The 15,615-nt window shown below is 40.9% G+C and overlaps 1 protein-coding gene across 1 annotated transcript in view; it reads right to left on the bottom strand.

Annotated features, from left to right (window-relative positions):
• Positions 1-12,915: 12,915 nt before the first annotated feature.
• grik2 (glutamate receptor, ionotropic, kainate 2) overlaps positions 12,916-15,615 on the bottom strand; it is a 161,671-nt gene continuing 158,971 nt past the window's right edge. The window contains exon 17 of the mRNA XM_028978938.1: positions 12,916-14,822. Within this exon, the coding sequence (XP_028834771.1) occupies positions 14,658-14,822 (165 nt within the window). The 3' untranslated portion in view covers positions 12,916-14,657. The remainder of the gene's footprint in view (positions 14,823-15,615) is intronic.

Raw genomic sequence — 15,615 nt, 5'->3', positions numbered from 1 at the left:
TCTCTGTGTGCATACAGTAGATTTTAAATGCCATTTCCCTCTCGTTATTTTCTCACTGCTGATATCTTCTCCAACTGACAAACCTTTTTAATGTTTGGTTTTACTTCAGTTTGATTGCTCCATCATATCTCCTGTTCAGGGAGATGCTTTGCAGCACTGCATCCTATCACCTGGCTATTGCCAAAGGAAGTCATGCAGGGGACTGCAAAGTATAAAATTCTCTACATTTTATGAATTAGTACCAAGTTTGGAAGTTGCTGCAGTGCGGATGGCTTGACCATGGAGATTTGATCATATCTTCAAGTTGTTGTAGGTCATGAGAATTTATGCATGGATGTTTACAGATCTTTTTTTTTGTTGTTACTTTACAGAATTTAACAAAGTAAACAATATTCGTGAAGCGTTCCATATTTGTAGGGCAGTGGTGGCCAAGCGGTTAAGGAAGCGGCCCCGTAATCAGAAGGTTGCCAGAAGGTTGCCACTGAGCAAAGCACCGTCCCCACACACTGCTCCCCGGGCGCCTGTCATGGCTGCCCACTGCTCACTCAGGGTGATGGGTTAAATGCAGAGGACAAATTTCACCATGAGCACCGTGTGCTGTGCTGCTGTGTATCACATGTGACAATCACTTCACAATCACTTTGCAATATTGCCCAAACCATATTTGTATATGAGTGTTTACTTATCTTCACACATCTATTCTCATACCTTCACAAATTCTTTAAGTATTCTTTGAGTATTCTTTAAATACCTAATATTGCTACAGTTAGTCTTTTCTTCAAGGTCCAGAATTGTTCACTTGTTCCTGCTGCATCCTGGCTGTGAAAGTGGGTCTTGGTCTCTACTCTTCATTAAACTCATGGATTTAAATGGTAGTGTTCAGTTTTTTAGTCCAGTGAAAACCGGTTAGGAGTGAGGGATGAGCGTCCCTGTTATCATGAAGCTTTCAGTGCTCCGGGTCTCCAATGAAATCATGCAGCCTTTGTGCCAGATACACAAACAATAACTATGGTGCCTTCTAAGGATACATTATACTGTGCTGCATGATGCATTTATTCAATCGCCCACAACCTTCTAAAGTATTTAAAAACTTCATTTAGCGACAGCTCATCAAAGCAGGAGCCTATTGCAAATTAATTTTATCAATAAAGTATGAACTGACACATTGGAAACTGTAAAACTGTAGAGAATGGAATACAAAAACTCTCTCTACACACAAAAGCACTGTATTAAAACCACTCCAATCTGATGTTACCTGGAAGAGGCATGGCACAATAGAGGTTAAAAGAATTAACAGTTTCTAATTTATTAACACCAGTAAATTACATGTGAATATTGTATGTAAAAAAGGTACCAATGTTACAGAGAAAACCAAAATTAAGAAAAAGGACAAAAAAATATAGACAAAGAGAGAGATAAAGCTAGGAAGACAGAGAAAGAAGGAAAAGACTCAGGAGCTGGCAGGCCCAGTTCCTGATAGAAAAAGATGAAAAAGAACCCAGTTACCACAAGTGAACATCCCTTTATACTTTGACCCACAGGAAGTTTTCACAGACCAATTAGAATTTGTTGTTTCTGTCTTGTCCTGCCCCTGATGTCTCCCATCTGGGGCAGACAAAGGCAGGGCAGGGTATCGCAAAAACCCGTGGCTGGCATTTCACACCTCTTGCCATTTGACAAAGATATGGAAAACGGAGGGTTTCAACCTCTACGCAAAACAAAGGTGCAGAAACGTCATGGCCCTGCGACATCCCATCTTACAAACCAAATGGGAATGAAGACTTCAGCTGATGCTGATATGAAAAACTGAAATACACACACTTGTATGACTTATACTTCCGAAAAATGATATCGCAATCATTATTTTGCCTTTTTTTTGTTTGCTGGTTACAATGTTGCCTCTGTCTTTCATGATTTAATTGACATATTTTGCAGTCTTTTACCCTCAGCCTTACCTACCACTGACCTGAAAAGGTTAATTAATCCTATGCAGCTCCAGAGGGACTGGTTTGAAGTTTAGAAATGTTAAATTCACTTTGCACGTGGATTTCCTCTTAGTTTTCCAGTATCCTCCAATGGCCCAAAGATGTAGAGGTTAAGTGAACTGTGTTCATTTTCCCCACTGAGACAGACCATTGTCCATTCATTGATCCTGATTTCTACAGGATGGGACTCCAGTTTCCTCTCAGACTTTACCTTGATGGATTAACCTTTTCAGTCCAAAAGACCTTGAAGTTTTCTCTTCTCCTAACCACTATTACTTATACTGAACAAAATTAGCAGTGATATGGTATGTGCTTGCCTGTTGATACCCATGATGCATTTTTTTATTTAAATACAGAAAGATTTGTCATGATTTTTCACAAACATTGTGTAATGTGATCTGTGCCACATGATGCTTGCGGATGGACTAGCAGTCTGCAGTGCTGTGCTGATTTTTTGCTTTAGGTCATGTTCCAGTTTCACCAGTCTCTGTAATATTAGTGGGCATCAGTATGTAGGGAAAGATGTGTAATAAAATGGGGTGTGTGCAGGAAGGTTTGTCTTTGCAACCAGGTGGATGACATGGCTTCTGGGCCAGGAGATAGAGTTGTAATTTCCTCCTCCACCCTGATAAGGGCATCAACCTGCCACGGCTTGGCGGGAGACGCTGATATACTTAAATTGCTTGAATATTAAAAAAAAATTCTTGTGGAAGATAAAAAAGAAAAACTGGTAAATGATTTTCTTTGAGGTAATGCCACGAACTACATTGTGTTGCACCATTTGTATTTTTCCCTCACCATGATTTCATATGTACCCACCCAAACTCCTCAAGTTTACACAATAAAATGATGTGATTAATAATACAAGTTAATTTATATTACATGTAATATTGACACAGATGTCATGTCAGGGATGAGACACAAGGCACAAGTGGACAACATAATTCAATTTATGAAACTAAACAGGCTTGGGACCCTACTAATACATATGAAATAATACTGAAGGCTAGGCTGTATGGAAACAGGAAGAGAAAAGTACAACTCCACACAAGTGAGAGGAAGCCTGTGAGTTATATAGGGAAGCGTTCTAATTAGGGAATGAGAAAGACTCCACATAAAACACCCACATGAAGTACTCTCACCACCGCACAGCACACAAACTACCTCAAATAGCAGCTCTCTTACAGGGAGCCACAACTCATGGCCATTGTTTCACAATGTCATGCCTTGTGCCTCATGAAGACCTAAATACCTGACTGTGGAAGACTGTCAGTGACAGGAGCTTGGAGGAAGGGGACTTGTGTAATTGTATGGAAATAATTTGACAGCAAACAAAAATAAATCGATTGCTCAGTAAGCCAAGGTTACGCTCTCCTCTGAGTGAGCAAAAGATCTGATGGAGGAGAGAAAACACCAAACCATTAAACCATTATCATGAGAGAGTTTTTATTCTCCATTATTAATGCACACAGGTCCCTAAACGTAAATACCGGTCGGGAGGAGGAGGGTGGCGTGAGTAACTCTAAAATCATACAGCAGCTTTTAATTGTGGCTCGGTTGTGAAGATGTACCACAGAAGGGAATTCATTTAAATGGGATCCACTCACCTTTGCTTCTGCCGCTTCTCGGCCTCTGCCTGTCTTTCTCGCAACAATTACAGCCCATCTTTTATGATAAGATGTGGCAAGGACATATGCAGAATCAATTCATCAAGAAGAAATTGTGAAAGAGAAATGACCTCAACTGCTACATACCAAAGTGTGTGATGATGTGAGCAGATGTGCATAGCCTTCTCAACAAAGGACATTGCAGACCTTTAAAACATATAATCAAAATATTTGCACACTGCATTGTTTACCTTGGGACTATGAAAGGGCTGTCGCACAAAAATGTTCCCACGGCATTATTTGCATGATCTACATGATAAAAATGAACGCTAAAGACACATATTTTTATGAATTAAAAAAAGATGAATCAAAAGACTGTTTTTTTATGCACAGTGGCCCTTAAGGTCAAAACACAACAACATTTAAAAATCTCAATAACATTTCACATTACAGGAAGGGTAGGACCACAATCCTTGTGCAAATTTAGCTGAGATAATCAGGAATTAATTAGGATATATTTTCTCCATTTTGTACAAAGATGTTTCAGCCACTGGCAAGAATGGCTTCTCCCTCCCAACAACGTATTTTTAGTTTAGTCAGGACTCCATCATGAACTCATGAATGTAATATTACATTTTACCCCCACAGCCATGTGAGTGACTGCACCTGTTGTAACACAAGGTTACACTGCAGTATGCAGACATCTTCCTGAAAGACATAATCAGTAGAGCAGACAGCAGAGGTTTTTCATTTATCAACTGGTTTTAGTAAAGTTTTTTTAAATAAAGAATTTATACTCTTTATAAAGAGTAAGTAATGCCATGTGGAAATGTATGGGGTTTGCACCAAACCCCATACAGATCAACCCACCACACTAGCATCACACAAGAGTAGACCAACAAAGGGACATGTGATGTCAACTATTATCACACAGTCACGCAGGGAGTTTGCATTCAGCCTACTGCACTTGGGTGGATTCTCTATTATGGCAAGGCGCAACATTTGAATCTGCTCCATGTTCTTTAAAAATATCTGTTCTTTGGAACCAACGAGTGAATCTTTTTAATTGAGTTCAGGATTAATTTAGTAGAAATTAGCACTCATTCATGCATCTCTTTTCTTTCAAAAGGCACTGGCTGTGTTGCTCTGGCACACACTTTGACAGCTTTCTGTCTATAAGTATGTGCATCCGGAAATCATTCATAGACCTTATTCACATACTTATGTATATTTTTACGTCATTTTTAATTTTCAAGCACATTTTTCACTTTGTCATTATGGCATGTTGTGTATAGAATTTTGAAAATGAATTGAATACATTTTGGAATAAGGTTGTAATATTACAACAATGGGAAAAATTAAGCACTGTGAATACTTTTTGGATGCACTGTAAAAAAGTTGCATGAATGGAAACAGATTAGAATGCAAAAGTGTACATCTCTTTCTCATTCTCCATTAAAAGTTGTACAGCTCATATTTAATATTTTTCTCACTTCTTTGGGTCATAAATGAAAGTGACCAAGTTTTAGTCTTTAAGGGTGGATGGAAGATAAACTAAATTTCCAGTAATGGCTTTTGTTTGATTCCAATGAAGGGAAAAAAGCTTTTCCTTCACCACACACTTTCGGCATTGAAACCTAAGACAGGGTCATCCTTCTAAAAGATGAATAGCAGCCAGGCAGTGTTTTATATGGATGAGCAAATGAGTTCAATGCGTTGTTATGGCCTCAAATTATGGATATTGTTGAAAGTGAAATGAGATACTTCATCATAGATCCTTTTAAAAGACGCTTATCTTAATGAACAATCCACAGTGCTAGCTAGGACTTGAAAAGGCTAAATCAGGAGAGCTGTTTTTCAAAAGGTAGACGAATTCAGCTCAGCATGAACAAATTCTTCAGGATAATGTACAAGCATCAGTCACAATGTTGAAGTTACACAGATATTGATTTTCCAACAATGACCAAAAAGACAGTTTAAAATCAACAAAGTCATTTATGAAGAGGGAGAATTTCAATGTTCTGGAAGGGCTGTCTCAGTCCCCTGACTTGTATATCATTGAAAATCCATGGTATAACCTGAATCAGGCTGTCTAACCATAGCCAAACGTTTTGAGAAAGACACAAATAATGGTTTTCACAAAGTTTGCTGCAAAAATTGCATATACTCTTCTTTGCCATAATCTCAATCAAGAAATAACTTGAATAAGACCTGTCTGACAAAGTGATGTAGACCAAAATATCCCCAAAAGCTACACATAATGGCGAGATTCAAAGAAATTTAGGAATAAATGAGAAAAAAAGTATTTGAGATCTATTGTCCAGTCTGGAAAAGGTGATGAAGATGTTACCCAACCCAACTAGTTATTAGGTTTACTTGTGTTTTTAACTAATATTTCATATTAATTGATGCTAAAAATTTTTTAATATGACTAATATGTAAAAATATGAAATATGAGAGGGGCAAACACACCTGTATGTGTAAATAGTTAAATGCTACAATGTCAAGAAGACTGATCTCCACCGCCTGCTGCCAGCCACGCTCCTGACCTGCCTCTGCGACCTTCGGCATGATCTTGTGTTATCGTTGACCTCCATGGATTTCCCTGTTTGGCCTGTACTGCCTAACCCATACAAGCCATCTGCTGGAACTCTTATATACTACCTCAATATTACATCATTATGCATAACTGGACTAAAATCTGTATGTATTTCTATCAACAAACCAGGATTATTCAGTGCTGACCAGAGGAGGATGGGCATCCCTTGCTGAGACTCTCAAGGTTCTTCCTTGACACTGTTGCTTCTGGTTTGCTCACTACAGGCCTGGAGCTTCTGTCCTATTGTTCAGTGCTTTGTGATAGTATGTACAGGTAAAAAGTGCTGCATAAATTAAAAAAATGATCAATATATTCAGTCCACTGGAAAAGCATTAAGGTAACATTCAGTAGAATAGAATGATTAATTTTTGTCACAATTTCAGGGCAGGACTGTGTTCCACCTTTAAAGACCCAACTATTATTTTCTGCTGGATGGTCTTTAGCATTGAATTTAATATCAGCCATGGTATGGAAAATGAACAACATCACACACTGTAGCATACCAGCAATATCTGATAGATGCAGGGTCAAAACCTAAATGCTCCAATTTTTTATTTTTTTTTTGCTCTACAAAGATTAAACACAATTTATGCATGGATATTTATTCATGTTCTTAACCAGAACTTGCTGTCCTCTGGAAATTGTCATTGGTAAATGGATTCTAGGAAAGGAGTATGTGGATGCTACAGTAGCTGGCCTTGAAGATTGCAAACTCTTATTATCACTGTTTCTGGGCACCTGGTGCCTGTGGTGCCGTTAGTGTCGTCGAGTCTTTACGGCTTCCTGAAATCACATTTTCTGGAGAGCCAGCCATCTATATTGTTTTGTCCTCTGCACAGAAGGACACCCACAGCCCCCTCCATCCCCATTTAAGCACTAGCAGCGTGAGAGATAAGACAAGAATATTTCAGCAAACATATGCTGGTGAGTTTTTTTTCCAAATCAAAGGGTTTCTGTTCATATGCTTGTGTGTGTGTGTGTGTGTGTGTGTGTGTGTGTCCCTTATAGAAAGCATCATTTGATATTTCTCTGACAGGCATGCCAGAGAGCGGGTGGTGCCGAGGTCATTTCCCCTAGGTGCCATCCTGATTGGTGAAAGACAGCAGCTGTGATGAAAGAGAAGAGGAGAAGGAGGAAGATGTTGGGCAGAGAAAGAGAGAAAACAAGAAAGAGGAGAGTAGTGCAGTGGGGGTATCTGCCCTCTCCCCCGGAGTCATGGCAAGGGTAGCGGTCAGCTGTAGGTAATCTAGTCACAGCTCATTACCTGTGTGTGGTCCAGGTTTAGTGTAATCTATCATACCACATAGGGTGGCGCTGGCTCAAGTTTGGAGTTTGGGATTATATCTGCTTGCACAAAATTCACCCGCTGCTCAGCGTGCGTGACATTTTCCCATTCCAGCGTCACACTCTGAGGTGTCCTGGCTCTGTGGATTTAGAGCTGACACTCTTTTCCAACACAAAAATGTTTTCCTCTGCCTATTTCTGAATGGCAGAATGAGACTAAATGACTGAATGATCCAGATACGATTTTCACAAAGCATGATCTTTGTCCTTCACAGTGCTGTTTTTTCAACTCGATGAAAGTATTTGATTGCTTTTGGCTTAAGACATTCACTGTCCAAAGTCTGGCTCTCTGGGGTGTTTCTGTGATGTTAGTGTACGTTTGGACACACCTTCTCATTCAATGTGTTTTCTTTATTTTCATGACCATTTACATTGGTACATTCTCACTTAAGGCATCAAAACTATGAATGAACACATGTGGAGTTATATACTTAACAAAAAAAGGTGAAATAACTGAAAACATGTTTTACATTCTAGTTTCTACAAAATAGCCACCCTTTGCTCTGATTACTGCTTTGTACACTCTTGGCATTCTCTCAATGAGCTTCAAGAGGTTGTCACCTGAAATGGTTTCCCAACAGTCTTGTGGAAGTTCCCAGAGGTATTTAGCACTTGTTGGCCCAGCTTACTCCAAACCATCTCGATTAGGTCAAGTCCGGTGACTGTGGAGGCCAGGTCTCCACTTTTTGTTAAGTACATAATTCCACATATGTTCATTCATAGTTTTGATGCATTCAGTGAGAATCTTCGTCGTCATCGTCTTCCTCCACTTATCTGAGTCCGGGTCTCAAGTAGGGAATCCCAGACAGCCCTCTCCCCAGCCACCTCCACCAGCTCCTCCGGGAGGACCCCAAGGCATTTCCAGACCAGACTGGAGATAAAATTTCTCCAGCATGTCCTGGGTCAATCCGGGGTTCTCCTGCCGACAGGACATGCCTGAAACACCTCCCCAGGGTGCCCGAACCACCTCAACTGGCTCCTCTCAATGTTGGAGGAGCAGCGGTTTTACTCTGAGTCCCTACCAAATGTCCAAGCCACCTGATCCAACTCACCACCAGGTGGTGATCAGTTGACAGCTCCGCTCCCCTCTTCACCCGAGTGTCCATAACATATGGTCGCAGGTCAGATGATAAGACTACAAATTCAATCATCAACCTGCGACCTAGTAATAAGTGTACCGATTGGCATCCTTATGTTCAAACATGGTGTTTGTTATGGCCAAACTGCGGCTTGCACAGAAGTCCAATAACGAAACACCACTCAAGTTCAGATCTGGCAGACCGTTCCTCCCAATCACACCCTCCAGGTCATGCTGTCATTGCCCACGTGAGTGAACATTGAAGTCCCCCAGCAGGTCAATGGAGTCCCCAGTTGGAGCACTATCTAGCACTCATCCCAGAGACTCCAAACAGTCAGGACCCATTCTTCGACCTGAAGGCGCAGGGAAGCTACCCTCTCGTCCCCCGGGGTAAACCCCAACAGACAGGCTGAGAGTCTTGGGGCTAACAAAAAGCCAACCCGAGCCCTCCACCTCTCACCCAGAGCATCTCCAGCAAAGGAGAATGTCCAACCTCTCTCAAGGACTTGGGTTCCAGAGCCAATGCTATGTATCGAGGTGAGTCCGACTATATCTAACTGGTACAGCTCAACCTCTTCCACAAGCTCCAGCTCCTTCCCCGCCAGAGAGGTGACATTCCATGTCCCAATAGCCAGTTTCCTTGTCCGGGGATCAGACCGCCAAAGCTCCCGCCACCACCTGGTCTGCCACCCGATTCAAATTGCACCAGACCCTTCTTGTTCTCCCTGCTGGTGGTGGGTCCACAGTTGGATGAGCCCATGTATCCGGTGCTCGCTTAGGAGTCCCAAACCCAGGCCTGGCTGCAGGGTGGGACCCCAGTAACCCTCCAGGCCGGGTACACTTGCTCTTTGTTTTTCCTTCCATTAAAGGTCTTCTGAGCCGTTCTTTGTCTCACCCTTTACCTAAGACCAATTTGTCATGGGAGAACCTACCAGGGGCACCAAGAGCCCCAGACAACACAGCTCCTAGGATCATTAGGGCTTTCAAACTCCTCCACCGGTTCAAGGAGGAGTCAGTGAGAATCTACCAATGTAAATGGTCATGAAAATAAAGAAAACACATTGAATGAGAAGGTGTGTCCAAACATTTGGTCTGTACTGTATATATATTTTTTCCTGTGTGATGTGAAGTTCTGTGTGTTTGGATTCTTCCACAGAGCTGTGCTATGACTTAACAGAGAAGCAGCGTTGGAATTAGACTGAACCGATTAATTGCAAAAAGGATTACTCATTTAAAATCACAAAAAAATTACATTTACATTGATTTGAGACCACTCTTAGAGCACTTTCTGTCCTGTAATTACTGGCATGATATCCAAGAAACAATATGGGACACCTGCATGTGAGACTTGGCCTGGATTCTTCCTGCATGCGGTCTGAATATTCATCTGATGTTGGAGGTGATGCTGAATGTGGGATTTTGCGTGTGTGTGTGATAAAAAGCTTCTTTTTACCTGATGGTTTATGGTGTTACAGAACAGACAGATGGGTGAAAGTGTTCATTATTGAGTTATTAAAATATTATTTAATTGAATGGACTGGGTCTGAGACGGGTCACTCCCCAGAGCCACCACTGATTTAATTTAAAATCACTTGCATGATATTTACCCTCTCCAAAGGCAATTTTAATTCTACCTCAAATTCATGCTCAACACAGACAAGGAATAATTTGAACAAAGACAGAAGTTCTTTCACCTTGGACTGCTGCTGTGTGCTTTTTTGTAAATTATTCTCAGCTCCCAGTGGCTAAATAAAACCCCCTTAGGTTACCCTCATTGTGAAATCAGACCAGAGCCCCACAACAAACAGAATGCAAGGGCATGGTGGCCTTCTCAAGGACAGACAATGCTGCTCTGTCCGGCCTGTTCTTCATTAAAAGCACTGATTGACAAAAAGGGTCTGACTCCGAGATGAGAAGCGCGCCACCAGGATAAAGCTCACCTCTCATCTACAGCTCCTGCACGCTCCCCACCAGCCATGATAATTAGCCAATTAATGGCATCCACCACGCGCCTTCATTATCAGGCAGAAGTGTGAAGATTAGGCTCCATCAGAACGTCAATCTGATAATGCAGGAATATACTGGGAGACCGCACACACACACACACACACACACACAGAAGAACACCAAAGGCTAGATTCTAATGATCTACACAATGGCCTTGCGGATCCAAAACAGAGATAAGATTTTTTTTGTTCCTCTCCTGAAAACAAGAAAAACAAAATGCCCTTAATGAGCTGTTTTACCCTACAGTGGTCTTGATGCAAATACTTCATTTAGCGAGCTATCCAAGGGCGAGGTGCCGAACTGCCTAAACAAGATCTGATTTGAACGCCAATTTATGCATTTAAAAAAAAATTATTTGGGAAATGTCCACACACAACAAATATGAATGCTGTTCAATGAGTCAGAGTTGAAAATAACCAATGAGACTTGCTATGTTAATTAATAATACATTCATTGTTGTATTAAGTGGCTGCATAATGTGTTAGTGTCACGACTACGGACTTACGGGGGAAGGAAGCGCAGAGGTCTGACATCCTGGGAACGGGTTTTATTAATAAACAAACAGTAAATGAACAATGGCACGGTGGCCAAAACGGGAAATAAAGGGGAATAAACTCAAACAAACCCGCAGGCGTGTGCCGATTGCCAGAACTCAAAATACACGTGAAACATAAACAGGTCAAGTTCGTGCAGAGAGTCCACGAAAATGCAGTCCTTCCCGAAGGGGCGGACATCTGCGGTTTTTAAGCGCTGTCAGGATTGGATACAGGTTATAAGCACAGCTGCAGTCAATCCTGACAGCCCCTATAAAGTTTAGATGTATCTTCTGTGATGAAATATGTCATATTTTCTATGTATTTAATATTTATTATTCAATCCAGCTGCAAGATCATTCTGTAGCAGCTGGTCATGTGACACTGTGGTCCTAAATAGTTCCTAACAATAAATAATACAGCCTCATCTGCTCTTTGCACATCCTCTCCATCTACCACATAGTGTAATTTTTGCTCCTAGCATATCTGCACATCATACGGTAATTTCCTTGTCACTGTAATTAATATCTACACAACACTTACCAGCTTTTATTATTTTGTTTAGATTGAATTATCTCAGCATTTTGTATGTAGACAGCAAAGAAAAAAATTCATTGTACAGAGAAATGTAATTTCTTCCATACACATGACAATAAAGGCTTCGAATCCTTTGAATGATTGAATCCTTTATGTTTACAGTAGCCACTACCTAAGGATGATTTGAGTTGAAAGAGCTGCACTGGAGTGTCATTATTGTGAGATTTTGTTACTATTAGGATTCTGCTCATCCAATCAAATGCCATCCAAAGAAAAAGTGCCCCATACTGGCCGTAACATGATTTTTATTGATACCAGATGCTAATCCAAATGCTCCCCTGATTCATGGATGTCAGGGCCACAGGTTAAAGGATGTCCTGCAGTGCTGTATGAAGGTGGCTTGAGTGCATGTCAGAGAAATAGGGGTTAATATTCCCAGCTTGCACAAACTGTTTTTTTTTCTCTCTAATTTATTATTGACTGCCCATGATTAGACCTACTAGCAATGCTGTTTGCATTTGATCATCTGAACATCCCCTTTGAATCAGACAAAAAGATGAATTATAAATTATTTATAGTCATTTCTGCGTCTTCAGAGCATTGTCAGTGCAGTTTATGGCAAAGCTGTCACACCAATTTCTATCGCGATCTTGTTCACTGTGACCAGGATGTTTATTTCCCTTTTTGGTCAAGGTAATTTGTCACAAATATTATACATAATTGAGACCAACATTTAAAAAATCCTGATTAGCACATCATATTTAAAGCAGCCAGTGCTAATTTTGTCTCGTGATTGAATACATTACAAGCATAATCTGTTATTATTTTCCGTTGTGCAAATCACTTTAATGTGAAACCTGTCCTACTTATTAGCTAATTTGCTGCACTAGCTGCCAGTGTAAAAAGTCATTTTTTGAGAAGTCTCTCCGGGTTTTGTGCTGGGATTTGTTCAGGTTTGTTTCTGACTCACAGCAATAGCAGCTATTCCTGGGCCCTGCACTCCTGAATTTTCAGGAGCTCCTTGCTGATGTTTGTCTCGTTTGTCTTCGCTGCGGTGCTGGTTGGGTGTAGGAATATGCATGTTTATATCGCTGCCGGTGGGTAAAGATAATACATAGATTTACTTATCCCAGTTTTTGTTCCTGTCTCAAATGTTAACTCTTCACTGCCTGAAATGTAAATATGCATGCTTGCACATTCAGAGATTGCAAGAAGAAGCATGTTCAAAAAGGCACAGAACTTGTGAAGATTTTTTTAATGATTTTCTTTCAATTTGTGCATCAACTTTAGCAACAGTGAACTGTGTGTACTCAATCGCTTTTTCACAACATGGTCAAAATTTTTTAGTATTTTGAAAATCCTTGAATACATCTTTATCCATTTTAAACCATTTACACATGTCTCAGAACTGAGAACTAGAAGTCTATTGAAAATCACCGAAGTGTAGAATGACAAGCAACACTGGTAGTCCTCTTCGGTTATATTATGCATGTAATATATATAAATTTCTATATTTATGTTTATGTATTTTCCCTTCTGATCTGTATTCTCATTGGTAGAATTTTTGTACCCCAAGTAAAAATATGTTTTCTTAAATATGATCCATTTACAAGATAAAAATAGGTTCTGTCCAAAACATGGGAGTCTGTTGGGGACTACCCTGGCATCTCGATTACACCGGCAGTGAGGGGAAGGGGAGGTGGTGTGGGTTGAATGCAGAGCCCAGTTGCCCTAGTCCCAGGGCTGTGTCTCAGTCAGAGGGAGCCGCTCCATGTTGGGTGGTCTGGTGCGGTGGAACCATGAGTCTTGTTCCTCCAGAGGGTGGGCCAAGGAAACCATGGTGGTTCATTTGTGTGTGTGTGTCAGTAAAAATTATCACAAAAGAATTGTTTTTTTTTTTCTTTTTCATTACAAAACACTTTTATCCTTAGAAATTCTTGCAATTGCACAAGGTAACATGAGGATTCTGTTTGACAATAAAATTCACAAAAAAGTACAAAAATTAAATTTAACCTACAAACGAAATAAAAAAAAATTATCTGTTTATCTGTTATGTGGCAGTCCGTGAAATATAAATAAAAAAAATAGCTGAATAAATACAGTGTAATTGGTAGCTGTGATTTCTGTCCTCTATGTGCTTCCCTTAGTTCCCTCACAGGTTCTCCAAAGCAGCACAGCATCTCTGTTGGTTTTAGGTGAGCACCCTTGGGATGCTGTTGCTGCTACTAAGAGTTTTCTCTTGTCCCACCCCAGTAATCTCTTTCTGCATTACTCCAGACATATTTGGATAAATTATATCATTTATTTATTTTGTGAAAATACACTATCCCTCCCTAATTCTGGAGCCCCTTTTCTTGTAAAATGTAGAAAGCGTCATCTGAAACACAAAGAGATCAAGATTATTTATTGCCTGATGGACAGAGCGGTTTTATCAGTTCTGATAATGGCTCGGAGCAGTTCCGTAAAGTGGGTGTGGCTGGTTTCTTAGATTAGGAACAATGATGAAAAATGAATGAAAAAAGTAGTAAATATATTAAAATAACTTCTTGGTGATCCCCAGCAAGTGTCTTTGTTGTCTTGGAGAATGGCCATTAGTTGGTATCCATCAGTACAGCAATGGAATCACAGGGCAAAAGAAAAAAAAGAAAGAAAGAAAGAAAAATTGGTTTAGTGATGTACTGTCACTGACTGGTCCCAGTGCTCGGTGGCAGAGTCCAGTATTTCCTTAACGTGTCCCGAATCCTTGGCAGGAGTGATGAGGTAACTCGCTTCACTTCCTTGCCAGATTCCAGTTATTTCCACAGGAAATAGTTTTGAGTTTCTTCCCTTCCCCTCTCTTATTCAATTGTAGTGTTCCAGTTACAAAAAGAAAAAAATAAACAATAATGTGAGCAATTAAACCAGAGCCATTGTCATAATCATCCCACCCCCTCCTGCCTCTATAGAGGAGAATCAGGTGACCTGTGTTCAGGCCATGGTCTCTTTGCCCGGCAGTCTCCGGTCATTGAACGTGTGCATGTTGATCACCTCCTCAGTCTTCACCATGACGGGTGGCTGGGGCTTATTTTTGAGACGGCGCTGGCACTTAAGGGACACCCGTAACTCATCCACCATGGCGCTGCAGAACGACCGCTGTGGGGGACAGACCAGAGCTTTCAGAGGATCTCTTTCACCCCCCCCCCCCCCCGAAAAAAAAAATAAAAAAAAAGATCATTCTTCCTCACAGATTACCAATGTTTTTGCTTTCAGGGGGCGCTCTACTGCTTTCCCATCCTTGAGCTGCCAGCAGTGGATGAGGGTGATGGAGATGTGGACATGGAAGAAAGTGAAGGTGAAAGTCGTGGATTTGGTGTATGCATGAGTGCATAATACACACACAAGAGTCATGAGTGCGAACCCACATACTCACACACACAGACAATCTTACAACACACTCAACTCTGTTGTGCAGGTGGTCTGAATCTGGAACCAGTGAATAGATATCAGATAACTGAATAAATGTACACAGGAATACAAATGGACGGACACACACACACACACACACACACACACAGCTGAGTACACAGCAGCCACTGCGTCTCACAGAGGGAGCATCATAACTAAAGCCATTTCTCCATGGCAGATTTCTGTGCATGTCCCTCTGCCAGCACTCTGCAGCAGCATGACTTATTGATGCAGACTACATTTCCTCAGACCTGGGTCCCGTGTTGCTGCAGGGCCAATTAAGCTGCCGCCACCCGCTCTTCTCCATTTCCCCACTAAAGATGCACTGGCAGCGGCCATAAAAACTACACTGCCCTTTCTGGGGTCTTTTCGTTCTTTTAAATGAATCCAAATCATTTACACATTTTTTGGAATTAACTGAAGCAGTCCAGTGTGGAGAATTAATCTCACAGTGGTTGTGATTAATTATTATTGTTGTATT

The sequence above is a fragment of the Denticeps clupeoides genome, chromosome 5 (genome assembly GCF_900700375.1).
Source record: "Denticeps clupeoides chromosome 5, fDenClu1.1, whole genome shotgun sequence".
NCBI classification, from domain to species: Eukaryota; Metazoa; Chordata; class Actinopteri; order Clupeiformes; family Denticipitidae; genus Denticeps; species Denticeps clupeoides.
The sequence above is the reverse complement of the archived record's forward strand: the minus strand, read 5'-3'. Positions and strand labels throughout refer to the sequence as shown.